Source organism: Ptychodera flava, chromosome 14, assembly GCF_041260155.1.
Source record: "Ptychodera flava strain L36383 chromosome 14, AS_Pfla_20210202, whole genome shotgun sequence".
NCBI classification, from domain to species: domain Eukaryota; kingdom Metazoa; phylum Hemichordata; class Enteropneusta; family Ptychoderidae; genus Ptychodera; species Ptychodera flava.
In genome coordinates, this window is record NC_091941.1 from 5,417,787 (window position 1) to 5,445,776 (window position 27,990).

General features: G+C 34.9%; 1 protein-coding gene across 2 annotated transcripts in view; it reads left to right on the plus strand.

Moving 5' to 3' along the window:
- Positions 1-27,884, plus strand: part of LOC139149060 (annexin A7-like) — a 30,444-nt gene extending 2,560 nt beyond the window's left edge. The window contains exons 2-19 of one of the 2 annotated variants that reach the window (XM_070720582.1): positions 5,283-5,363; positions 5,759-5,880; positions 13,174-13,282; positions 14,161-14,286; positions 15,000-15,056; positions 15,413-15,502; positions 15,651-15,732; positions 19,400-19,426; positions 20,579-20,673; positions 21,036-21,149; positions 21,679-21,735; positions 22,048-22,164; positions 22,908-23,081; positions 23,228-23,303; positions 23,831-23,940; positions 24,186-24,326; positions 24,769-24,960; positions 25,346-27,884. In XM_070720582.1, the coding sequence (XP_070576683.1) occupies positions 5,283-5,363; positions 5,759-5,880; positions 13,174-13,282; positions 14,161-14,286; positions 15,000-15,056; positions 15,413-15,502; positions 15,651-15,732; positions 19,400-19,426; positions 20,579-20,673; positions 21,036-21,149; positions 21,679-21,735; positions 22,048-22,164; positions 22,908-23,081; positions 23,228-23,303; positions 23,831-23,940; positions 24,186-24,326; positions 24,769-24,960; positions 25,346-25,408 (1,833 nt within the window). In that variant the 3' untranslated portion in view covers positions 25,409-27,884. The remainder of the gene's footprint in view (positions 1-5,282; positions 5,364-5,758; positions 5,881-13,173; positions 13,283-14,160; positions 14,287-14,999; positions 15,057-15,412; positions 15,503-15,650; positions 15,733-19,399; positions 19,427-20,578; positions 20,674-21,035; positions 21,150-21,678; positions 21,736-22,047; positions 22,165-22,907; positions 23,082-23,227; positions 23,304-23,830; positions 23,941-24,185; positions 24,327-24,768; positions 24,961-25,345) is intronic. The other variant, XM_070720583.1, reaches the window with a different exon arrangement.
- Positions 27,885-27,990: the final 106 nt, after the last annotated feature.

Here is a 27,990-nt window from a genome sequence, read left to right on the forward strand (position 1 = left end):
CATGATATTATTATATGAACAATACCAGAATATTGAGCTTTTGCCAGAATATTGCGCTTGTTTATAGGATCAAAGTTTATTGAATATATGTGTTTGAGTCGACTATGGCATATCTTCCTTACCACACAACTCCACTATGAGATTGCTGTGATTCTACTCAAATCAGTTCACAAAGTTTATTCACTTGTCATTATATTCACACATACCAAAGTCTAAAGGGTGACATTTAGCCAGCTTTTGATCAGAAAAATTACATGGGAATTATTGCCTCCATACACAGAATTATAAGATATCCTTACATGTAGGTCTCAGAAGGTCTTACTCAAAAGCTTATGTTTTTTCTGTCGCAATTTTACCAGAGTATGTTTATACATAAAGCAAGATTTTCTCATAATTTTATCATTGACATATTGTTGGTATAATTACAATGATACTGTTCGTGAAAAATTTTGCAAAACCTATCTAAAAAATGTTGCCAAACTCAGCACATAGCTAATTCATTGTTCGATTTGACTGACTAGAAAGAAGTGCAAAATGTAGAATTATATCTAAGATTCATCTTATCATTTGTGAATTTTTTTTTTGGGGGGGGGGGGAGATGAAAACATTTAGCTGTCAACAATATCTTTTCTTAAGTAATTTGTAAAACTTCAATATTTTATTTGTCCCTCCTTTTACCTTTGTTCTAGCCAAAAACAATTTCATCAGAAGCTTCAAATTAGAGAAATAATAAGAAAAAAACTTGAGTACAAACTAACAATTTGTACTTAAATTTTTCTTATTCTTGTGGGGGGAAAAGTAAATATCTAATTATGGTTTTTTAGGGATGAGTTGAAACAGCTGAATTTTGAAGTTTTATAGATGTACAAGCTGTGAATGCAATGATGTATTATATTTATTCAAGAGCAGATTGAAAAACCTCTTCTGTTTCCTTCAAATAAACACTTAAAACAGACATACAATTTCACAGTTTTTATTTGTTGAAGATCTCACCTTCAAGCACTTAATCTATCACTGCCGGTTGAGTGTACACTGTTTATTCATAAAAATTTGGTTTTTCGTATGGATGTTTTCAGAATTTTGAACACCAGGAATTGATTTGTTTTCAGTTTAATTTGATGATTACTGATGAAAACAAATCTGTGTGACAGCTTTTGGGAAAAGGTCAGGTTTCAGGTAGTGTGTGGAACCTTGGTTTGTTCTTATGTTATACTTACAAACTTCTTCAAACTTTGTAGGTGTGGGTATGACCCTACTTGAGTGTTGTCTTGACAACTTGTTCTGGTCGATCATTGTTATCTTTGAGATAAAACCAGCTAGAGGCACGATACATTAGTTTTGTAACTTTCAGAGCCTCAAGTTGGCTTTCAACGACAACAAAATTTTGTAAATCTGTAAATGTATAACATTACATGTCCTGATTTTGTGAGAAACATTACAGTTCAAACTGCGATGTTTATAGTTTATTGCTGTTTGAAACTATAAAGCCGATAATCTGTCATTTGTAGATATTTATCAGGAAATATTCTTCTATAAAGCTGTCAAAATATGGGTACCAAGTAGCAGCATAGGTGATAGCTATACTATCCATGTCCACAGCAACTGGTTAAGTTATTTGTATATTGCTCCCAGTGATGATTAATTCCTGAATCAATATTGCAGAGTGAACAAATATTGAGATGGGGGATGTCTGGTATTGAAGTGTACCAGTAATCCAAAATACCATCATGGTTGTCCACAGCCCAAATCCACACTTTGATATCATGGCGTATTGTTCCTCAGGGACCGTATTACTGTTAATCTTTAGGAGTACACACTTAGACTGTCTTGCCAATATATGCTTCAAAAGGTTTACAGTAGGAGAAAATAGACTGTGAACTGGCCATGAATGTCTTTTGAAACATGTTTTTGCACCGTATAATTTTAAGTTGATTTTAATGATAGACGTAGATAACTGAAAGGAAGAGTTTGTCTTACAAAATAATTCACACAATAATAGAGATTTGTTCAGATTTTGGTGAAAAGTCCCACATTTTCATGTAATGTGGAGTGAAACGAGAATTTTTCTTGTAAAATATGGTTGTTCAGGTGAAGTAAACACTTGATTGTTTTGCTTTGGTAGTCACACTGTCTTGCCAATGGTTGAGGGCACAGTCCATTTTAGAACTTAAACAATGGCAGAAACAATTCAGCACAGATGACGTAAGTTACCGTGTTACTACAGAGAATTCCCTCGCTCTACTTAAAACTAATGCTATTTTCCTTGCAGACATGCACTAAGATAAAGCAAAATTTCTTTGATGACAATTTAGATGCCCATACAAACAAGAAAGCTGGTCAAGTACATCATGTCATGGAATCTATATGGCACTGTAATCACCATGGCAATATGTTAAATAAAGTGTACTTCAAAACTATTTACGTACAGTATAAAGTGTGAGTAAGAGTTTACGGTCTGTGCCAGTATGATAGTATTTGCCCCAGGCATATAGAAAATTTTGGTTACAGATGGCAAAATAAAAGTATAGGCGGTACAAGCAGTATGTAGGTGAATTAAATTTGTACAAAATATCTGTGATTTTTCCTAGAAGTGATATTCACAACTAGTTACAAATATTAACTGAAAGGCAGTTGTTTTGCCTGCTGCAAGCTATTTTCTACTTCCCAGTCAGCCTTTGTCTTCTTTGTAAATGATACTATACTATAGGTAACAAATATTTATCGGCTCCTTCAGCTAGGTCCATTGTCAGTAGTGTTATTCTCACCATAACAAATTAGTTCAGTCTCGCCAGACTCATTAACAGTTATGGCCTTCTTATCATTAACAGTTATGGCCTTCTTATATGATAAGAATACAAATATACTTCATGTCAGCGCAACAATCTTTTTTACCTCCATGGCCAAACAATCTATCCCCAAGCCTTGAAACAATGTACAAAACAAATCATAAAATGTGATGTAACTTTGATGAGGAACAGTATGACAGATTTACAAAGACTCGCTCTCCTTGAAACTGAGTGAATGAAAAGTGTAGAACACGGTGCCAAACACTCTGAACAGTACAAAATTTGAATTTGAATAAGGAAGGTATTTTCAGCACCAAGATTCATCTTCTCGGGTGTCTTCCCTGTGTTTTGTTGTACTTCTGTTTATAGCCCCTTTCAATGCTTATCTGATAAGAGGTCATGACCTCTCAACTCTCTGTTGCCCATAGCCACCATTGTAACAAACATTAGTACGTGGACAGGGCAGTTTTTTTCCACCGAGAAGAAAGTACAATTAACCCCACTTACAGTTGATATAACACCTTGTAATCCAATTATTGCAACATATTTATCTGTCCATGTGAGACCAGCCTTTGTATCCATGCCAAAAAAAGTCAAAACTTTCTTACTGTTGAATGAAGAGACATATTCGGGTGAATTTCTGAGAAATAGTGGAGTATTGTTTGATCTTTCAGTATAAGATTAGAGAAGACAGTGAAATCCTCACAAGTTGAACTTTTTGTAGAAGTTTGAAATCACTGACAGGGTATACACATTTTGTTTTGTTTTGTTTTGTTTTGTTTTGTTACATTTTAAAAATACATTGTACATTGATCACTAATTCACATAAACACAATTCACATAAACCAAAGTGTGAGGGCGAATTCCCTTACAGTAGCATATATATACATGATATAGAATTGGTGCTAAAGATTGGTTTCTTTAGAAACCATGTAAATACAAAAGTATTTTAAAATTAAATACTGCTTGTAAAATTGCAAGAATGTGTTCATGGTGTTCATTAAATCGTTATTTGTGCTGTGGCTTTACTTCCTGTCACTGCTGCCCAATCCTAGCACTGTACTGCACAATAAGCTTTAAAAATTTTGAAAAGTTAATATTCAAGGTATAAGAAAGAGATGTTAGAAACCAAAGCACAAAAGGAGACAAAATCAAAACGTCCGACATAAACAAAGAATGCAAAATATCAGTGTTGGGTTGGAATCACGCTGAACAACTAAAAATAACCACACAAGTTTGTGAGTGTGTTTACAAAAGATTCTGAACTCCAACTGGGCAGAAATTAGAAGAATTCAGAACAGAATACACAGATGTATAGTCTATTATGTGTTTCCCTATGTAACAGCATCTGTGCATGGAAGGGATTTGCCTGTGTTTAATCTTACCAGTACAAATAGTAACCACTTCAACTATTGTGTCAGCAATCACAGGTGAGCTGGCAGACACACTGAATATGAACACACATATACCAGTAATGAGTGATTGGTAAGGTCGACTGCAGTGAGCCAAGACACTGCGAAGAGATACGGTTACAGGGAAAATAATCGGTTGCTAATGGATGCAGTCAAGAAATAGCCTGACAGTACACAGGTCTTGCATTAGCCTTAGGGCCATTGCACAATGTGGATGAGGAATATGTGAGAGTATTGCCATTATTAAATGTGATAGCTTTGTCTATAGGTAACAAAGGAATTTTGTATTGAATTATAGAATAGGAGATCTGGTAAAGAAATTCAATTTGATGAAAAATCAGACTCAAATGGGGGCACTCTTATATTACAAGGTAAATGGTGGGATTAAACATTGTTCAGATTTTAATTTAGACTTACTTGAGGCAAAGAACTGGAGCGGAATTGATGTAGGTAACAAATAGGGATAGTAGGATAAATATTGCCTGATACCAAAAAGCAAACGTATAAATGCCGCATTAAAATTGTTGCTCAAAATGTGTTGTCCAGTGTTGTTGTGATATGCAGGATGCAGTCCACATGTAGAAAATGTTAATCTTCTCATTCAGTGGCAATGGTGTACTGTGTGTGAGCAAACACATGTTGCAAGAAGTTGTCAAGTGACTTCAAGTCTGAACTTGAATTCCACTCTGTGACAATACATTTCTACCTGTGTTTTTGTCAATAATGACAATGCTCATGATACTCATATGTACACTGTAAGCTTCTTCCATTCTGGCATTTCATGGACATACTCATATGTACACTGTAAGCTTCTTCCATTCTGGCATTTCATGAACATACTCATGAAAGAGTGTTAGAGAGAAGTGTGTGGTATTTTTTGATAAACAGAATAAAAAAAAGTAATTAATGGAATAAAAACGTTTAGTTGATACAGTGGCCAAAGATAAATTGCAAGCTGTCTTAAAACATTTAAGTAATTCTTTGCTGGTTCATTGTTTCTTTTCTCTGAACTTTCTGTGACAGGTCAGGCACCAGTCTTTGTCTCTTGTTCCTGATTGTAATTTCTTTGCTTTCATATTTTCAGATGCGAGGCATGAAGTCAGGCATTGACAACAAAACTCCACAGAATTATTTACATCTGCAACTCAGACTAAAGAAAATTCAGGTAAGACATGTCAAAACAGGTTGATTGAAGTCTAAAAATACATTTCCTTAAAGGTATACAGTCAAGTGTTGAATTCTAAAGAACATTGTCCTAAAGTGCGATTTCTTCTAAATTAAAACATGACAAAAGGCAGCAATAAAATGCTAATTCAGTTGTCACTGATAATGCTGTTGAAATTTTCCTTCACATTCTTTCAGTAAATGTATTGAAGGTGTTAATTCATCTCAGCAGTACTGTGTACAGTACTTTCCATGCGTAGTCCTTTTGTTGGGCTTGCCAATGCACAGTAATTATACTCCATAAATGGTTTTCATTTTTGCGTCTATGCATCTTGTTCAACAATGAGCACTTCCAAGCTGATTAATCCTTTGAATAATATTTTTTTTCTGCTGAAGGCTGAAGAGGAAAGGCAAGCCACAATAGAACATGAAAATAGAATTTTACTGGCCAAGCTAACGCAAGTACTGAGGTCCCATGGGCAAGTTGACAATTGGAATTTAGAATATGAACCGAGAAGGTAAGGTTGGATGAATTTACCAGCATTTTATGCATGGATAGATGATTTATTTGAATAATAAGTTAACCATGAAATTACAGTGGTTTTATGAAAGCAATGTGGATATCTGCTGATTAAAAATGTTCATTCCCAAAGTGCAGTTTTAATGACTCGAAATAACAGATAAATGTCATTGCTAGTATATTTGGGTGTGAAAGTAAACTTGAATTGATGGCATGTAGATTGATAATGATTGAAACAACTTTTGCAGTCACTGTGAAGGAAAGCCATAACCACAGAAAGATGTCAGTGCCTTTTACAGCAAGTGAAGTTATTGAACTTTGAATAAAGTAGATCATCTTCTAATGCCATCAGCCCTTTCCGCACAAGTAGGATTGAGTTGACTGCAAAAGTCATGGAAATGATCAATGCATGTGTATAGATACAACAGCATCTGCAGATTGTAGAGGAAAGTGTGATATTGAAAAAAAAAAACATAGAGGTGTGGCACAATTCTAAACTGTTGACAGACACTTATACCATTTTGGACTTTTGGACTTTGCCTTCAAAATTACATGATATTCACACCAAGTGTGTACTACTAGCATTTAGAACTCAGGCATTCAACACTCATATGCAAACGGCCTGGTACAATACAACATACTAAAATACCAGTAAGCACAGGGGGCACATATTGAGAGGCTAGCACCTTTTTTTGCTAGATTTTTTGTCCTCAGCTCAGTTATGCGACAAATGAACATGTACATAGTACATAGTACATAGTCATTTTTACAATTTTCTTTCATTGCACAATTTACTGTCAGATAAACAATCCGGTTTTCGTACGTTCCACTCTTGTCAAACAGCTTTGACTAACATTACCAACTCATGGTACCAGGCAATTGATAGTGGAAATCTAATAGGTGTTTTACTCGTTGATTTTAGAAAAGCCTTTGACCTAGTTCATCATGGTACTTTACTTAAGAAACTCAGACTTTATGGTTGTTCAGAGCAGACAATGGGCTTTTTCACTTCATACCTCGCAAACAGAACTCAGTTTCCTTTAATGGAACCTGAGTGATTCTCTTCCTGTCAGTACAGGTGTACCGCAGGGATCTACTTTAGGGCCCCTGTTGTTCCTTCTTTTTATAAATGACCGCCCTCTGGCTTCTGAAAATTCTGATATGTACATGTATGCTGATGACACCGCAGCTCAGGTGATCACTCACAAAATTAACGAAATTGAAACCAAGCTGAGCAGAGATATGAATCTGATCACAAGCTGGTGCGATCAAAATATCATGTGTGTTAATTCACAGAAAACTAAGGTTATCGTCATTGGTACAACGCAGAAAAAAGCCAGAACGAAAAATCACATCAATGTTATGTGTGGCAATGATCAGCTCGATTGTGTAACCCATGAAAATTTTGTTGGGTGTAACCATTGACGACACCCTAAATTGGGAAAAACAAGTAAATTCAGTTTGTAGTAAGGTAGCCTTTAAATTGCTGCATCTAAAACGTATTCGTCCCTTTTTAACTCAGAGAGCTAAGATGATATTTTACAATTGTTTTATTTTACCCCATTTTGACTATGTTCTAACATATGGGGTCATTGTTCCAACAAACTTTTACTTCGTGTTGAAAGACTACAGAAAGCTGTAGCCAGAGTACTTTTAGACTCAGATTTTAGCACTCCTAGTCGTAATTTTTCGACGTTTTAAACTGGTTACCATTTAGAGAAAGGATTGTTTTTAATGAATCAGTCTTGATGTACAAAGTCCAAAATAATTTGGCTCCTAATTATTTGAATGTTTTTAGAAGTGTCCAGAACGTCCACAGTCGTAGTACAAGATCTGTAGACAGAAATGAATTATATATTCCAAGACACAGAACTCAAATTTTTAAGAGGAGTTTTACGTATAGCGGTGTCAAAATATGGAATAGTTTACCAGCAGATGTCAAATTTTGCTCTACTCTTCACTCTTTTAAAACGAAATGTAAGTCTCATCTTTTGGGCAAAATGTAATTTTTGAGCCATTTTTGGCGTTTTTTTATATTTTGTCGTCTGTTTCTTGATGTCTTAATGTTTTGCTTTTCTCTGTTCTGTTTTTTATATTTTTTAATGTACATATTGTATATTTCTTGCATCTCGACACTGTGTGAGAAGAGCCTTCGGCTCAACAGTCTATCGAGTTTAAATAAAGTCTAATAATAATAATAATAAATATAGCTGCAAGCAGCGATGACCGGGTTTCGACACAAGTAGCAGCATTAAGAGCAAAAGAGAAATTATATTGTGCGCATAATTAATGAAGTACAGGATGCAGTGTCATTAGGTCTCCAATCATACCACATATGAAGTCTGTAGCACTTGTGGTTATCAAGTTGTGGACATATAGGTATATTTGAGGTCAAAGGTAATCGCGGTCACATGACATTTTGTCAAAAAAATTTTATTGCTAAGCTATCCCTATATACCAAAAATCAGACCTCTAGCCCTATTGGCTGGCTCAGAATTAGATATGCGCATAATTAATTAGGTACAGGATGTGGTGTCATAAGGTCTCCCATCATACCAAATATGAAGGGTCTAGCACTTGGGGTTACTTAGTTATGCCCATATATGTATATATAAGGTCAAAAGTCATGAAGGTCACATGACATTTTGTCAAAAAAATTGTTCTGCTAAGTTATCCCTATATACCAAAAATCAGACCTCTAGCTCTATTGGCTGGCTCAGAATTAGATATGCGCATAATTAATGAGGTACAGGATGTGATGTCATAAGGTCTCCCATAATACCAAATATGAAGGGTGTACCACTTTTGGTTACTGAGTTATGGACATATACGTATATTCAAGGTCAAAGGTCATCGAGGTCACAGGACATTTTGTCAAAAAAATTGTAATGCTAAGTTATCCCTATATACCGAAAATCAGACCTCTAGCTCTATTGGCTGGCTCAGAATTAGATATGCGCATAATTAATGAGGTCTGGTCACGTGACATATTTGCAATAGATTTCTATCCCATAGTAGTCCCTGTGTACCAAAATTCGGATCTCTAGCCCTATTGGTTAGCCTAGAATTAGATATGCGCATAATTAATGAGGTCTGGTCACGTGACATATTTGCAATAGATTTCTATCCCATAGTAGTCCCTGTGTACCAAAATTCGGATCTCTAGCCCTATTGGTTAGCCTAGAATTAGATATGCGCATAACTAATGAGGTCTGGTCACGTGACATATTTGCAATAGATTTCTATCCCATAGTAGTCCCTGTGTACCAAAATTCGGATCTCTAGCCCTACTGGTTAGCCTAGAATTAGATATGCGCATAATTAATGAGGTCTGGTCACGTGACCTGACCCAAAATATTAACAGCCAATGATCGTCTATGTAAAAAAAGAACCAGACTCCTAGCTCTATTGGCTAGCCTATAATGGGCATTTGTAAATCTATAGGGGAGGTCAAAGGTCACTGAAAAATATGAAAAATAATACTTTAAAAATCTTCTTCTCAAAATCGGCAAGACCTGTGACCTTGATATTGGCATGAAGGGGCCTTACCCTATGGTCTACAAAAATTTAGGACAGAATTTTGATTGGTTAATTTTTATGCAAATGAGGTCAATTTTAAAGTTATTATCAAAATGGCCGAAAGGTCACGTGACCTTTTGTTATGGTCATGTGACAAAAAAATTACTTTTGCTGAGTTGTACCTGTGTACCAAATATGAAGTCTCTAGGTGCAACGGTGTTTGCATGGTAGTTGCAGAAGCTGTCGCAAGAAGAAGAAGAATAATAATAATAATAATAATAATAAAAAACAGAACGATTACAATAGGGTTTCGCACCCATGGTGTCGAAACCCTAAATATAGCTGCAAGCAGCGATGACCGGGTTTCGACAAAAGTGGCAGCATTAGAGCAAAAGAAAAATTAGATTGTGAAATAATTAATGAAGTACAGGATACAGTGTCATAAGGTCTCCCATCATACCACATATGAAGTCTGTAGCACTTGTGGTTATCAAGTTGTGGACATATAGGTATATTTAAGGTCAAAGGTCATCGAGGTCACATGACATTTTGTCAAAAAAATTTTACTGCTAAGCTATCACTATATACCAAAAATCAGACATCTAGCTCTATTGGCTGGCTCAGAATTAGATATGCGCATAATTAATTAGGTACATGATGTGGTGTCATAAGGTCTCCCATCACGCCACCTATGAAAGGTGTAGCCCTTCTGGTTACTTAGTTATGGACATTTGCACATATTTAAGGTCAAAGGTCATCGAGGTCACATGATATTTTGCCAAAAAAAATTGTAATGCTATGTTATCCCTATATACCAAAAATCAGACCTCTAGCTCTATTGGCTGGCTCAGAATTAGATATGCGCATAATTAATGAGGTACAGGATGTGGTGTCATAAGGTCTCCGATCATACCAAATATGAAGGCTATAGCACTGGGGGTTACTTAGTTATGCCCATATACGTATATATGAGGTCAAAGGTCATCGAGGTCACATGATATTTTGTCAAAGAAATTGTATTGCTAAGTTATCCCTATATACCAAAAATCAGACCTCTAGCTCTATTGGCTGGCTCAGAATTAGATATGCGCATAATTAATGAGGTACAGGATGTGATGTCATAAGGTCTCCCATCATACCAAATAAGAAGGGTGTAGCACTTGGGGTTACTTAGTTATGGCCATATATGTATATTTGAGGTCAAAGGTCATCGAGGTCACATGACATTTTGTCAAAAAAAATTGTATTGCTAAGTTATCCCTATATACCAAAAATCAGACCCCTAGCTCTATTGGCTGGCTCAGAATTAGATATGCGCATAATTAATGAGGTACAGGATGTGATGTCATAAGGTCTCCCATCATACCAAATATGAAGGGTGTAGCACTTGTGGTTACTGAGTTATGGACATATACGTTTTTTCAAGGTCAAAGGTCAGGAAGGTCACATGACATTTAGTCAAAAAAATTGTATTGCTAGGTTATCCCTATATACCAAAAATCAGACCTCTAGCTCTATTGGCTGGCTCAGAATTAGATATGCGCATAATTAATGAGGTACAGGATGTGATGTCATAAGGTCTCCCATCATACCAAATATGAAGGGTGTAGCACTTGGGGTTACTTAGTTATGGCCATATATGTATATTTGAGGTCAAAGGTCATCGAGGTCACGTGACATTTTGTCAAAAAAATTGTATTGCTAAGTTATCCCTATATACCAAAAATCAGACCTCTAGCTCTATTGGCTGGCTCAGAATTAGATATGCGCATAATTAATGAGGTACAGGATGTGGTGTCATAAGGTCTCCCATCATACCAAATATGAAGCGTGTAGCACTTGTGGTTACTGAGTTATGGACATAGACGTATATTCAAGGTCAAAGGTCATCGAGGTCACATGACATTTTGTCCAAAATATTGTATTGCTAAGTTATCCCTATATACCAAAAATCAGACCTCTAGCTCTATTGGCTGGCTCAGAATTAGATATGCGCATAATTAATGAGGTACAGGATGTGGTGTCATAAGGTCTCCCATCATACCAAATATGAAGGGTGTAGCACTTGTGGTTACTTAGCTATGGACATATACGTATATTTAAGGTCAAAGGTCATCGAGGTCACATGACATTTTGTCAAAAAAATTGTATTGCTAAGTTATCCCTATATACCAAAAATCAGACCTCTAGCTCTGTTACCTGGCTCAGAATTAGATATGCGCATAATAAATGAGTTGCAGGAAGATGCAAAGGTCAAAGGTCAAGTGCAATCCCCAAAATTGTGGAGTGCAATTTGGTCCCCTACTGGCCATTGTCCAATAGACGCTTGCTGTCTTGGACTTAAACATAGGCCAGAATAAGCCATTGCCATAGCTTAGCTGCAAGGGTATAGGGGAGGTCAAAGGTCACTGATAATTCAGAAAAATAATACTTTAAAAATCTTCTTCTCAAAATCGGCAACACCTGTGACCTTGATATTTGGCATGAAGGAGCCTAACCCTATGGTCTACAAAAATTTAGGACAGAATTTTGATTGGTTAATTTTTATGCAAATGAAGTCAATTTTAAAGTTTATTTTCAAAATGGCCGGAAGGTCACGTGACCTTTTGTTTTGGTCATGTGACCAAAAATTTACTTTTGCTGACTTGTACCTGTGTACCAAATATGAAGTCTCTAGGTGCAGCGGTGTTCGCATGGTAGGTGCAAAAGCGCAACGGAAGAAGAATAATAATAATAATAATAATAATAATAATAATAATAATAATAAAAAACAGAACGATTACAAGAGGGTTTCGCACCCATGGTGTCGAAACCCTAATAATAATAAAAAACGGAACGATTACAAGAGGGTTTCGCACCCATGGTGTCGAAACCCTAATAACAGTTTGAAGACTCAGTCAACTGGTACTTGACATGTACTCTCCAGTGTTGAAATGTAGCTTGACAAGGCATATCATGTGTCCATACACGTGTGTGTGTGGAATATTATGAAGCTGCTGTATTCAGCATTCAGTATTGTGTGCAGACACCCACTGGGACAAAATCAAGACATTTCTTATTAATTCATTGACATTAATTAAAAATGTCTTTATCACGGCCTGCAGGAAATTAAAGACTTTGATTCTTAGAATTTTTTATTTGTCAATCAAATTAAAAAGAAACATGGGAAAATGTAAAAGCAGATAACGCTCCATGAAAATCAATATTGCTTCAATTAATCTAATTCAAGATTGAAAATACCTTTGAAGGAGTAGCTGTGACTCCTAAATTAGTAAATTAAAGTTTGTTGTGATCATGCAGAGTGTGGCCTGTTATTTGAAACGAATATTTATTTTTGACCAGCATCTCAGGTTTTGACTTCAGACTGCAAGATCCTTACTACCTCACTCCAAAGACCTGTCTTGTGAAGTGGTCTTCATAAAACTGTCTTTCAGTGACCAGATACTAAATCGATAGCCTTTTGCCATCCACTCACTGTAGTTGAGTTTAAGATATAAACCACATTGCAAAACATTGGTACACATCTTGGGCTTTCTGGCCCTCTGCATGCACACTGTAAAATAATACCAATCTCAGGGACAAACTTTCAAGTCATTCAAAGACTTCATTCCTGTGTAATTCACCACCATTTGAAATTTGTACAGCTGCTAGTGTGGAAAAATTTGAATCAATGAAACTAAGTAATGGGCATCTTTTAGCAATTTATACAGAGTGCTTGTCACAATCTAGCATCTGCTATATTTGCCAATTCTTTATTCATATGTCTTTGCAGTTTAAACCGTCCACACATGGAACGAAAACTACAGCAGATTGAGCAAGAAAATCAAGAGATTTTAGCAAGACTTAACAAAGTCAAATCTTTCTACAAACCAGAGCAATGGGTAAGTAGATTCGTATATCATGTGAAAGACACCTGCAATGTCAACAGTTCCATTTCACAGACACCTACAGTGACAACAGTTCAAGTACCAAATTACTTCTAATTTGTGTGCATTACAACTGGTTGCCATAGCAATACGCCTTATAATTAGATTGAGAGGCAAAATTAATCTACATCAATTTGTAGGTCAAAGACAAATTAAAATGTTTTTTGGCCATATTTTAATGCTGTCATCACCAAGGTAATACATTGTATCACCAAACTGCCTACATGTATACCAAAGTGTTGACATTGAAGATATACACAAGTTTCCTATATTGAAATATGACATCCCTGAACCTTGCTGTTTGACCCTTGATCTTTCATCACCTTTCAGTATTTGTTTTTCATATTAATATGCCGGTGACAAACAAAATGCTTTTTTCAAAATGCCAAACTGATGAAATCTTGGCTAGTGGTTTGAGTGATGTTATATTAGCACAGATATTTGTTCTGAATCGTATTTCCAGTATCAATATCATAGACAAATACAGGGAACTCATAAAATCTGTTGAATCAGTCCATAATATGAAATGCTCACATTCAAACGGTGAAAACACTTTACTATCGGTAAGTATTTAACTCAAGGAGAGTGTTCCTGACAGGGACAAATTCCAAGAAAAGCATACCTTTTTTCAAAGGGACCCTTTGCAAAGTAATTTTGGTGCACAAATGTCTATTTCATTGTTATTTATTTCTTCAGTTGTATTGATCACTTTGATGTCCATTTCATTGGGATGATTAGCTTTTGCATTTAATGATTTCAATATTGTTGCATATGCCGTCATTTTCAGCAGGAGGCAATAATTTTATATTTTTGTCCTGGATTAATTTTTTCAGGAGGATGAGTACATCCTTCACCAGTACTACATGGGTATGAAAGCCAATGAAACCAAGGATTATGAGGTTTACACAGCGAGAGAGGACATTCTAGAGGAAATAGAAGATGAAGACAATAAGTCTGATGTGAGTTTGTGAATTTTAAGTACTGCTGATCATGTTTAACTTTCAATGTATGGCCCAGTTGGCATGGTGACAAGTTATGCAAATGAAGCAGCAGTCCAACCAATCATCAATCATCTGGAGTCTGCCATGTTTAATTTGAGTATTTAACTGTAATATGAGCTTCTTGATGTCCAAGATGCACTTTTGGTTGCCATGACGATTTAATTTAAGCATGGCGTGAATGTTGTGAAATTGGTACAGTGATACAGAGATGAAGGAAATCATAGCAGGTGCAATATTCTCGTTTAGAGAGTGAATATTTGATGATTTCCCTAGCACGTAATGCAAAGCCTTAATTTTAAGAATAGTGGATTCAGTAGGAAGCAGTCAATATATTTCATGATTTTAGTATTCTAGGTCAAGGTTTGGACCCTTTTGAAAATCTACTTTGGTTATTGCAAAATGTTTAGGCCATTGTTTTCAAATACCATTGAAATGATCCATTGCATTTGTCAAATTAATTCATCGGTCATTGTTGATTTCAGTATCATGTAGATTCAGTATTTTATGGAAATGAAGTCAAGAAATTTTGAAAATAATGATTAGAAGTAGCAATACTATGTGTGTATATTGTAAAGTGTTACGTTTACACAATGAATTAGTAATCACTTTGATCATAATTCATAATTGGACCGTTAACATTAAAAGACAAAAATGGTCTGATTTTTCAACAGAAACAGGGATCATCAGGAGAAGAATCTGATCATGAAGAAGATGGTGCATCTTCCATGGTATGTCAATTCCTCATTTCTGTCACTGAGATCGATCAAAAGTTCTTGTCATGACAATCGCTGAACTACACAGAGTCATTCTGGGGAGAAAGTACTGGTGTAGAAAATTCATCAGGTTTACTGAAGATATAAAAAGCAAGCGCAATTCCATATGTGTGATACATTATTTATACTGCTTCCCTTGAAGAAAAGGAACATACATTGTACCATGGTGTACTTTTATGTTAAATTGACATTATGGTCATTATTGTTGACAACGTTTGTAATATGATCAAAGTTACTCTCTCTCTTAATCCTCTTTGATGCTCTACTTATACTATTGTAACTTCACTGCAATTTTCCTTCAATGTTTGCAGAAGAAAGAGAAAACCAGAGAACTTCGGAAGCAACACAGTAGATTTCCCTTGCTTGGACCACAGAGAGTAAAACAAGAAAAGAAACACAAGGTAAACTTCATTTTATTAATCTCATGACATGAAGAAAAATAACTGTACAGTCTCAATGCCATCATGTCTTGACCTTTGACCCAAATGGCTTTCACAGTTTCTGCATGAGTGACTCCATTCTGTGTTATTTTTTCCCCTGACCTTTTAGAAAGAGGCGGCCATAACCAAGGGGCAGAAGTACAATGAGAAAGAGGACGCAGCTTTGCTTTTTAAAGCAACAAAAGGAATGGGTAAGGCAGAACAAATGAGTGTGGAAGTAGCATTGGAGTGACTAAGCTAGCATAGGGCGTAACCCTGGTGAGAGTTGTGATTCAGAAAAAAAGGCATCCATGAAATTTAATTGAAATCGCTTTCTGATTTGCACACCTCGCAGACGTCACTCATGCCAAGGTGAAACTTTGCACATGCATTTTGTAAACAAAGACTGCAATTGAAGGGAAGAGGCAAAACCTTGAATATATTCCACTGCTATGCATTCCAAAGAGATTCAATTTTTCTGGCAATGTAAATAGATTAATGTGTGCTTATAATGGAAAGAATAAATTATTATTTGAGTTAGACTATCACTAACATCAACATATGAACAATATATTTTACAAATGCGGTAAAAAATATAAGAATCTGGGATGGGGTCATTTTAAGGTCTCAACTATTTGTGAAAGTTAATTTATGACCCGTGCATGGTTTTCAAAGACAGTTTAACATCCCATTCTGTCAATGTAAGAAAAAGACTAGCTTTTGCTACAACTTCAAATATTCCTTGTTGAAGGAAATGAAAAACAGCAACTTACATTGAGAAATAAGTTGGCTTTGCATAGAAAATTGTTTCTGGTAATAATGAATTCACATACTGCTATGCTTTCGTTCACTGCTGTGAATTCCTGTACTACTATGAGTTCCTATACTGCTTTGAATTCGTAACTGCTATGACACTGCTATGAATTCATACACTGCTATGAATTCACACACTGCTATGAATTCATACACTGCTATGAATTCATACACTGCTGTGAATTCATACACTGCTGTGAATTTGTACACTGCTGTGAATTCACACACTGCTATGAATTCAATTACACTGCTATGAATTCATACACTGCTATGAATTCAGTGTTATGACTTCACACACTGCTATGAATTCACATACTGCTATGAATTCATACACTGCTATGAATTCATACACTGCTATGAATTCACATACTGCTGTGAATTCACACACTGCTATGAATTCATACACTGCTATGAATTCACACACTGCTATGAATTCATACACTGCTATGAATTCACACACTGCTATGAATTCACACACTGCTAATAATATAATAATATTTTATTGCTTGCTTGTAAATATAGGATTTACATCACATTTGTGGCAATAAAAGTGTGATACAAAAATAAGTTAAAATTTTCTTCAATAAAGATAAAGTATTACAGTTAATAATAGTAGCTAATAATAAATATAACTAGGTATTTCTTTGTTTGTATAAAGTAAAAATATAATCTGCAAGTTGTTCATTAAAAGAGAACTCTTGTTTTGTTAGTAGAGAAATAAGCTGATTTCAGTATTGTCGTTTGGGAAGTTGATTTTACTGAAAAAGTTCTTTCTTTGGACTTTGTATTTCTGACAGACTAATAAAAAGTGTGTTTCATCTTCAATACTGTTGGTGTTACACTGATTGCAGTATCTTTCAGTAATTGGGGTTTTGGAACAGTGTGTCTTCCTTTTTCAATTGCTAGATCATGATTGCTAATGCGAAGTTTGGTGAGTAATTTCTTTTCTCACCTTGTAACTGTGTTAAGTAGGGTTCTAATCTAAAATTATGCTTTATTTTGGCATACATTCTTAGTTTACTATTTTCATCAGTGATCAATTTTTTCCAAAAGACCTCATAATTGTTTGTTAAATTTGTTTTCATTAATCCAGTTATAACTTTGTGGTGTTAAGTGATGGAGCTTTATCAAGGAGAAAGTCCATTCCATTGTCTTTAATTAAAGCACTTAAACAGTTAAACCAGGATCTATTGTTAGTGTTGTTTACCATTTGCTCCAGAAAAGCTTCTTTAGCGAGATTATAATGTGGCAGTTGTACGATATGAAGCCAGTGTTTAACAATATTAAGTTTGATCTCAAGTAGAAGTGGGAATGTCCTAGTTCACCCCTCACAGCGGCATTACAAGCTTGTCTATTACACTGTAAAATGTTCTTACAAAATTTGAGGTGAGTTTTTTCAATTGCTGATTTATCCCACTTCTTGTAGTCCATGAAATCTTGTCCCCAAATCTCTGAGCCATACAGTAAAACAGGTTTAATGAAAACATTGAATAGATGTAGGGAAAATTTTATCTTTTTGTTGTGCAATAAAACCCTTTTTAAACTATACAAAGATTTTGCTGCTTTATCAGCCAAATTTGTAATTGTGTCACTAAAACTGCCATTTGATTTAATTGTCAGTCCTAAGTATGTATAGCTCTTAACAGATTTGATGCATGTACTACCATAGTTAAATAAGTGTTTATCTATCAAAGGAGATTTACTAAATTAATTGCTTGGGTTTTCTGTAAATTAACATCAAGTTTCCAATTGGAGCAAAATGTGTGTAGTGTATTTAACTCCCTCTGCAAACCTTCTTTTGAAGTAGAGATTAAGACAAGGTCATCAGCGTAAAATAATGAGTTAACTGGGGTATTATTCAACACTGGTGGTTGAGTATCTACTTTGTCTAGATTTGTTTTCAAGTCATTGACATATAAATTGAACAGACTAGGACTTAAAACACAGCCCTGTTTACTCCTTTTTCAACTTTCAGGCTGGGCGAGATAAAATTATTTTTTTGATGTGTATTTTTGATGAATTCCACACACTGCTATGAATTCATTCATACACTGCTATGAATTCACATACTGCTATGAATTCATACACTGCTATGAATTCATATACTGCTATGAATTCACACACTGCTATGAATTCATACACTGCTATGAATTCATACACTGCTATGAATTCACACACTGCTATGAATTCACACACTGCTATGAATTCATACACTGCTGTGAATTCATACACTGCTGTGAATTCGTACACTGCTGTGAATTCACACACTGCTATGAATTCAATTACACTGCTATGAATTCATACACTGCTATGAATTCAGTGTTATGACTTCACACACTGCTATGAATTCACATACTGCTGTGAATTCACACACTGCTATGAATTCATACACTGCTATGAATTCATTCATACACTGCTATGAATTCACACACTGCTATGAATTCACACACTGCTATGAATTCACACACTGCTATGAATTCACACACTGCTATGAGTTCATACACTGCTATGAATTCACACACTGCTATGAATTCACGTACTGCTATGAATTCACACACTACTATGAATTCATTCATACACTGCTATGAATTCACACACTGCTATGAATTCATACACTGCTATGAATTCACACACTGCTATGAATTCATACACTGCTTTGAATTCACACACTGCTATGAATTCACATACACACACTGCTATGAATTCATACACACACTGCTATGAATTCATTCATACACTGCTATGAATTCACACACTGCTATGAATTCACACACTGCTATGAATTCATACACTGCTGTGAATTCATACACTGCTGTGAATTCATACACTGCTGTGAATTCATACACTGCTATGAATTCATACACTGCTATGAATTCACACACTGCTATGAATTCATACACTGCTATGAATTCATATACTGCTATGAATCCATGTACTGCTGGGAACTCATATACTCATGAATTCCTGTACTCTGATGCTTTGCTTGCTTTCACTATAATATTTCTCTTCTGTTTTTACCTTCACTATGGTCTCCTCTGCTTGCTGTGCTGTGCTGTGCTCTCCTAGATTTACTTCCTAACTTTATTGATCAAGGTAATACTACAGCTTTTGCTGACATCTTAGCACTGTTATACATCTATCAGTAAATCTGTGCTGCTATTGCAACTTTTCCATCAGTGTATCCATTCCACAGAATAATTGCCCGCCATTATATCATCTATCATTCAGATAAATCGCTATTCTACATGGCATTTCCAATTCGTTTATGATCAAAGAGACAAAGGGAATGAAAAAAATTGCTTCTGATGAAATTCTCCATCCTTTATGCTTTACGTCTTCTATTGTTTGTGAACACATCATTTTCAATCATCTTTGCATAAATCAGTTGTAAATGTCTGTTCAAATGTCAAATGTCTGATAACAGTCCATTGATATGAAACAGATAAGAGTTGAATTATCATTTGCAAACCGAAATAGTAGTATTCTTTCATGTTTAAAGGTGAGGTGCTCCCTTTTAGTAGCAATATGCTGTATTGTACATGTATTATAGTATTAACCAAGAAACTTAATACAGGGAACCACTGTCCGAATCACCCAGCATCAAATACATAATTATTCTGTATCATGTTGTGTCATCTGTTGACCCTTAATGGTAAAACAAATTTCTGTTTGTAGAAGTAGCCACAAAGAAGTCTGAAACAAAACATTCTCGTTAAAGTGTTTGACAACTCATCCAGACGAATGTAGGGCAATATAAACTCACTTTGTGACCATAGTTTTCAAAATCATGAAGTTGCCCTAAAGTTTTTCTTTGTCAACTCTTCCGATAACGATCAATGAAGCACAAACTCATTTATTTGTATTAAAAGCAAGTGGATACATTCTTGATCTACTGGCCCAATTCTTTGGATGAAAGTTGTTGCATCAACATTTCCACCCCTATGAGCCTGCCTTACAGTTCCAACCAGTCATCAGAATGGTCATATTTGAAACAACACTGTAAGGTTTTTTCAGCGATGTGTAACGAAACTAGAAGCCAGTAGCTTGTTGAAACACTCAAATCCGTGATATTTTTTCTGGTTACTTTTTCATCTTTATTGAAATATTTTTTACCTCATTAGAGTCATCAATAATAATCAAAATTTGGCCCATTCCCGTGTCCTCTCTGTCTACTTTCAAAATTTTCCGCTCACTTTTAAAGTAAATGTTTATTTTTCTAATCCAGCATTCATTACCTTTTTTCAGGCAATGCTCCCTCTGCTGTCGTCAGAGGACTAGCAAGGAGGAAATACAAGCAGAGACAACTCACAAAGCAGAGATTTGAAGTTCAATATGAACTGGTAAGATCTATAACTGTTATTTACACATGTCAAGCTGTCTTGAAAAAGCTTTTTGTCTGTCAGTTGGAACATAAAAACAATGAATCAGTGGAACTTTTATTACAAAAATTATTGCTCAAAACTACAAAATGAGACTACCGTGTCATTGCATGAGAAATCTGTTCTGTTTCTTATCATTTACAACAGTCACTGACTTGTCCTTGACAAATGCGAGCACAACTATAGTACATTATAGCATTGCAACATTGACACCTCGTTCTTCTTTTCAAGTTCTATCCCTCTTGTTTTTGTTCGTAGAAGACTTTTCTCAGGTACAAATTCTATCTTGATTTCATAAATATTTTCGTCTATACGTATTTCAGAATCTGATGGAGGAACTAAACAGGAAGCTTGGTAATAGTTGGAATGATATGGTGAATGCCCTGCTACTGGAAAGGGAAGAATACGATGCAATGTGTATAAACCATGCATTAATGGTAGGTATGCCGATAGAGGACTTTTTTGTGTTGTAACCGGCGGAGACGCCCAAATATGCTGACTCCCTTGTACTTTACAGGCTTCAATTCACACATACATCATGACATTTAACCTCTGTTGTCATAGAGACTGTCTTACTGTAAATACTCTCTAAGTACCTATAGAGGGCGCTAGGAAGTGCTTGAATTTCTCTGTATTTTGTAAGATTTGCCGGTCTAGCAAGTTTTAAGTATGCCCAATAAATCATCCAACTTCACTTTGTTCAAGCTTTGGTATTGTTTGTTGTTTTTACAGGAGCCGTAGCTCGTGTTTCCACTCTAAAAGCTCTCATTTTCTGAACAAAAAACATCACACTTCAGTAACCAGGGTTCAAGCAAGGGTACCTTTTGTCCAGATAAAACAACCACATGTAGTACTTGTCTTGCTTTAAGAAGCTTTCACTGTTCATGACAATAGACATTTTTTCTGTCACCAGTTTCGCAGTAATTGATCTGCAGGTCTTATTACTTGTACTGTATTCACTTTCAGGGCATAGGAAATTCAGAAGCAACGCTCATTGAAATTTTCTGTACCAGAAACAATGCAGTAAGTCCCCATGATCTCATAGACCATTAAAGGCAGAGTCTATTCTGTTGTCATTTGATTAAAAAATTCATGCATTTAGCTCAACTTTGAAAAACAGTGCTGTTTTATTGAAGTTCCAACATATTACATTCAAAATTTGTCTTTGGTTGTCATTTCTCTCAATATATCAGATGATTTCAAAGTTCTTGAAGTTTTAACTGAGTTTTAAGATCCACCTGTATCTTTGCACTTCCCGAATATATTATTATATGTTTGATAACTAGTTTGTCAGTTTGTAAATTCTTTAATATGAAAGTGTTTTGTGTGCCATAGGCCCTCAGTGCTATCAAGACTGCGTACTCTGAGAAGTATGACAAAGACATGATGGAAGATATCCAGAGTGATGTCTCTGATCCTGCTTTCAAAGATTTCCTGTCAGCACTTGCAAAGGTATGAGAATCTTCAATTCTATAAGTTAATCCTTATTTTAACAGTATCTGTGTTTAAAATTTTTCAAATGTCTTAGTCCTACTTGAATCAAGTCAATTGAAAATGAAAGCAAAGCAGTGTTAAAATCAAAGTCATTTGAATATTATTACTAAGTGTGTACTTGCACTGTTCAAAATACATATTGCTCCTTATTATATATTAGAAAGTTTTGATAATAGTTCAGGTTAGTTCTGTAGATGTTTCAATACATTTGAATAAAATAAAGTAAAAATCCTTTACATTGTACTTCTGATTGCTAAGATATCAAAAGACCTAATGATGTAACCTTTCCATTGTTCCTGAAGTTTTCTATTTTTCATTTATTTTAAAGTAGTTTAGGGAAAGGTTTTGGAGAATTTTTCAATGCAAATTATTCCCACCCCACCCCCTTACCTACTTTCATGTCAGAGTATTTTCTATGCAAGACACAATTCAAATGGATGATGGTACAAACCAAACCATGTATGCAAATGTACATAGAAATATATTTATTTCCATATGCATTTGTACATGTGGGTTTTTTTACCACCATCATGTGATCTCTTGGGCATACTGAATCGATAGAACACTGTGTATCCTTTTTATTCTGGAGTAGAACCATTGTCTTTCATTGCTTACCAGAAGGCAATATAAACTTTTCTGAAATCTTGAATACAGTAAATGTTTAATGTCATCTGATACACCGTACAATTTTCATTTCAAAGGGTATTCGAGAGGAAGGTGGTTCTATTGATCAAGATGAAGTTGAGAAAGATGCACAAGAGTTACTGGATCTTGAACCGGAAGAAAGATGGAAAACAAACAGTGGGAAGTTCAATGAAATGCTGATGGATTACAGCTTATCCCAGCTTCAAGCAGTCTTAGAAGAATATGCAAAGGTGAATGATGTAAAATTCATTTCTTTCATTTTAACTTTGTGATGATTATAATCATGTCAGTCCTATCAGTATCAATATAATTGTGATGATTGTGAATGGATGAATATCAAATCTGACTGAGATTTCTATCCATTTTATGTTTACAGCTTTCTGATAAAAAAATTATTGATGTTATACTGGAAGAATTTGACGGGTCAATGCAAGATGCAATGCTTGCTTTGGGTAAGTTGAGTGGTTCAGTTTCCAGCTCAGTGGACACATCACATTGTTTGAGAGAACTGAGAGAACAATAGGCATTTGTTGGTCATGTAGAGATTTTACTTGAGCACTCTTGAAACGTTTGATTACTAGTAATAAGAAGAAGAAATGTTATTGTCTTGTTGATTTTAGCAATCTTTATGGCCAGTGCTCTTTGTTTTGTTTTGTTTACATTTCAAAAAGTCTAATTCCATTTCAAACAAATGTTTATTCATATAGACCTTTAACTCTTTCAGACCTAAACCACTGTATATTCGGGTAGCTCTGGCAAGTTATCAGAAAGTCAGGCATGAAAAGGTTAACTGCCAAGCTAATCACTCAAAAATTTTAAACTTTTGTTCACATAAAGAAAAATTCTCAATTTGTTCATCAACATTTTAACTCTTGAAACTTTGGATATTTTCATTGTAACCACAATATCTGTCTTTTCTATCGGTAGATGTACGTTGCTTTAGATTTTTTAAAGACTATTTTAATTTATTAACTTGCAGTGAAATGTCTTCAAAATTGTCCTGGTTTTCTAACATCACGGATACGTGACTGTCTGACTGGTGCAGGTGATGACACAACTCTAGCAAGGATTATTGTGACAAGATCAGAGGTTAGTCGTTTACTCTTTTGGTTGTGTTATCGAAGATTTTGCAATTTCTGTGATGAGATCAATCATGAAGAATATAAATGGAGCAAAGTAGAACAGGTAGAACTATAAAGTTCTGTCCATATGGCTACACATGGTACTCTGTAAAAAATCAGTGTTTTCAAAACCAAAGAAAATCTCATTTGTGATATTATATGAATTGCCAGCAGTTTGATTTTCATCCATCATTTTGTGTGATTCTTTGTCAGGTTGATCTCCCTCATATTAAGAAACTTTACAAGAAGCGCTATGGTCACACACTTGAAGAAGATCTGGAAAGCAAATGTAAATTAAACTACAAGAAAGCTCTGATGGAAGTGGTGAAAGTTTCAGGGTTCGCACCAAAACAGGTGATGAAAATGCTTGTATCTCTAGATTCCGTTAAGGTGTCAGTATCATCAGCCAGATATTGGATACATTGACTGTAAACTGAAACAGCTATGGGTTTTATCATTGAATTTGTGCTCAAAAAGTCAGCTGCTGAAAGAAAAAAAGTACCTTGAAAGTAACATTGAAGCATTCTGAAATTGCGTACCTTTGCCCTTCAGTATTTCCAAATCAAGAAACCAAAGAGAGCCTTGTCCCCTGTTATTGGCAAACTGTGGTTTAATCCCACCATATTCAATGGTCTGGGTCGATACATATACAGTGAAAGGGGACTTTGAGGCAAAAGGTTAGGAATAAGTCATCATCCATTTTGTCCATAGCTTATTGTGATAATAAGATGGACTAGGGTTGGGTAATTCTACTGTGAAGTGAAATTGATTTCTTCCAATGTTATCATTTCCACAGAATGAGCAAAGCAATAATGTGAGGAAGCCAGGGACCATGAAACTGCAGGCTCCTCCTAGGTGGAAACCTCTCAGAAGGCCACCGCCCAGGAATGCCAAAGCCACTGTGGCTGCTGATAATCCAATAATGCAAACACTTAAAGAGAATAAGACAGGACAGAAACCTAAAGCTCCAAAGAAACAAGCAGAAAAGGTGGGTATTTAATGAGTATCTGGTACACCACAAATACACAATTTCTGTTATACAATGAGATAAAATGCCTCACATATTGCAAAAAACAGTTTAATAGCATTTTGGTTTGTTCACTGATTTGGACTTTTCATTTCTTTTTCAAAAAAGAAAACATGTAAGTTAATAATAAAACACGTACGTTAGGATTTTTTAGACCAACACTGCACATGTTTACCTTTGAACATGAAAACACTTTGCTGTTTTGTCTTTCACGACGGTCATGATATATCAAGGTGGGGCACTCCATACAGCACCCTCTATTGGTCAGTTGTCAAGGCAATATTGCACATGCATATACATGCTGATCAATGACAAAGTGAAAATTCAAACAAATTATTTCTTTCAGGAATCAAGGGCAGAAACAAGGGAAACTTCAGAAACAGGAAGTCTTAGAGAATCAGAAAATTGAAGAATTTTGTACTCATTTGGGAAAAACTCTGTCACCTACCAAGAGACAACCTTCTATCCACAGCTCATTTTAATGTACAGTTTTTATTTTAAAATATGCAATTTAATATGAGACTGATAATAAGCTAATTATGTTGAACAGAAGGGATAAAAATGGTACTCTGGAATAATTTTGTAATTTTTTTTCTACTTTATAGCATACTTTTTAAATGAAAGTTAATGAAATTTGTAAATATGTTCAAAGTTCAGATGGTAATTCTATGAAATTTTAGTTTTATTATATAGAAATAGCAACTCTGTATTGTAGAAGTTACTAGTTATCTACTTTTGTTTATGAAAACAACAAATGTGTAGCCAAAACTAAAATTTCAACCCTAGTATATATATATTTATTCATCTTAATTTTCAAATGAGCCATTGCCTTTCTAATGTAAGTGTGAAGGGAATTGCAGTATGTATGTATCTTGAGTAATATGTCATTTATGTATAGCGTTAAATTTTATCTCTGTTCCATCTATTTCACTTTTGTAAAACATCTTTTCCACTTTTGACTGCATCAGATAAGAAAATTTCTTCCTTCCGAAGTTAAAGGAATTATTCAGTCATATGTTGACTGACTTTCGACAAGAATAAAAAAATTATTCCTGTCACCCACCTCCGAGAAGTAAAAACATCTTCTGTGAACTTCATCTGTTTAACACAGAAGGGATACCATTCCTTTCACGTCAACCCTTTGAGTGCTCTAATTTTTCCCACCAAAATTTTAGTGCAACATTCTACCAGTTTTTATGATTTTTTTATGTAATTATTTTGATAATTTTGGACCAAATAGACATTACTTTTCATTGGCTTCAGTTTTTGATCAAAATGTTTGGAAAAATATGAAAAAAAAGTGACTGGGTTATATTTCATAAAGGCGGTAAAAGTTTACTTTGCTACTCAAAGGGTTAAGGTTCAGACCTTTTCTTTATTTTCAGCATAGTTCTTTTAATATCTGTCAAATTAAAGTTGTATGATATGATCTCATGCTGACAGAGAAGTAGCTATAATATTTACTGTCTTTGCTCAGTATGTCAAATACAGATTCTTCTGTTTCCTAATTATGTTTACATGTTGACTAATCAACCTGTCAAAGAAGCCAGTACATTGTAATGTGCATCATTATGTACTTTGACAAGCGAATTTTGTGTTTACACTGCAAAATACTTCTAAAATGTTGCGATTTTGAACTTCAAATAAGGACAAATCACAGTGGTGGTAGGTTGTTACAGGTAGCAAACATAAAGACAAGTATTTACAATTAGAAATACTGTTTCTTTCTGAATGAGACTTGACTTTGCAGGCAAATCTTCACTTTAACCCATCCAATTTTGAGGGATGTTTTTCAAAACCTAATCATGTAGTCCTTGAAATCTTGTAAGCCAATCCAATGTCAATCCAAACTGCCAGAAGAAAATCAACAGTTTACAAATCAACACATGTAACTTGAATCATGGCAAAATTCAATGAGATAAACTTAACCAAACTCAGACACATCAGTTCTAATGGAATGTTAATCCAAATACCTTTTTTTTATCTCTCTTTGAGTATTTATTTCTGGAAAATATGAAGTCATGCCACTTTTTTACTTGGCCATAATGAAAGTTTTCTGTAAAAAGCTGCCAAACTGGAGGTACAATAGAAGTTTCTTGTGTCACTGTGCTAATCTGCCCACTCTTTAAACTATCATGTTTCTATATTTTCATGGAGATACCTATGCTCCAGTTAGAAAGTTGTGAATGACACTGAACCACTTGCTTTCCAAATTGTAGAGTTCTCATTGACACTTTCAGTTTAGAAACAACAAAACGTGTTTATGTGTATTTTACTTCTTAAATTGTGAAATGCATTGAGATAAGGCAAATATTAAAAGTCACACCTGAAACTTTACCCTTGAACTCTTTGATGTAAAATATAACCAATAGTGAACGGTATCACAGATATTCATATCAGAGGGAAAGAGAATAGGAAAGAGAGGGGTAAACAAAATGTATACCAGTTTTATTTGGGTCCAACTTTATCATTTTTTGCTGCAATCCATGGCCCTACCACTCTCTCAGTTGTACTATGTTTTGGAGTGGTAGGTCTATAGGTTGCTGAATTAACTGATAACACTTACCAAGTGCTTGACACATTCTCAGACAACTTTTCCAATAATAACTCTTATACTATTAAAACTGATACCATTGGGAAGTTATATAACATTCATCTTGTACTGCATGAATACAATCTCCTGTACAAGTTTCATAGCCAATAATATCAAATCTTGCCAATAGTAGTTTTTGCAGAAAAATACTCCCCCTTTTCTTATTGTTTAAATGTAATTGTATTTCATGATGTAAAATTTACACGTTACATCAATGATTATAGAACTGTATACGGTTGAAGCAATGGTAATTTACTTTCTCTTCCAGAAATAAAAGTCCTTTTTCATAATATTTTGAGACTGAATGAATGATCATTTGTGAATGAAATAAAGTGTGTGCATTCTTAAAATGACAAAATGATAGCATGTGTGTGCACACTGATGTGTGTGTCTGCTTT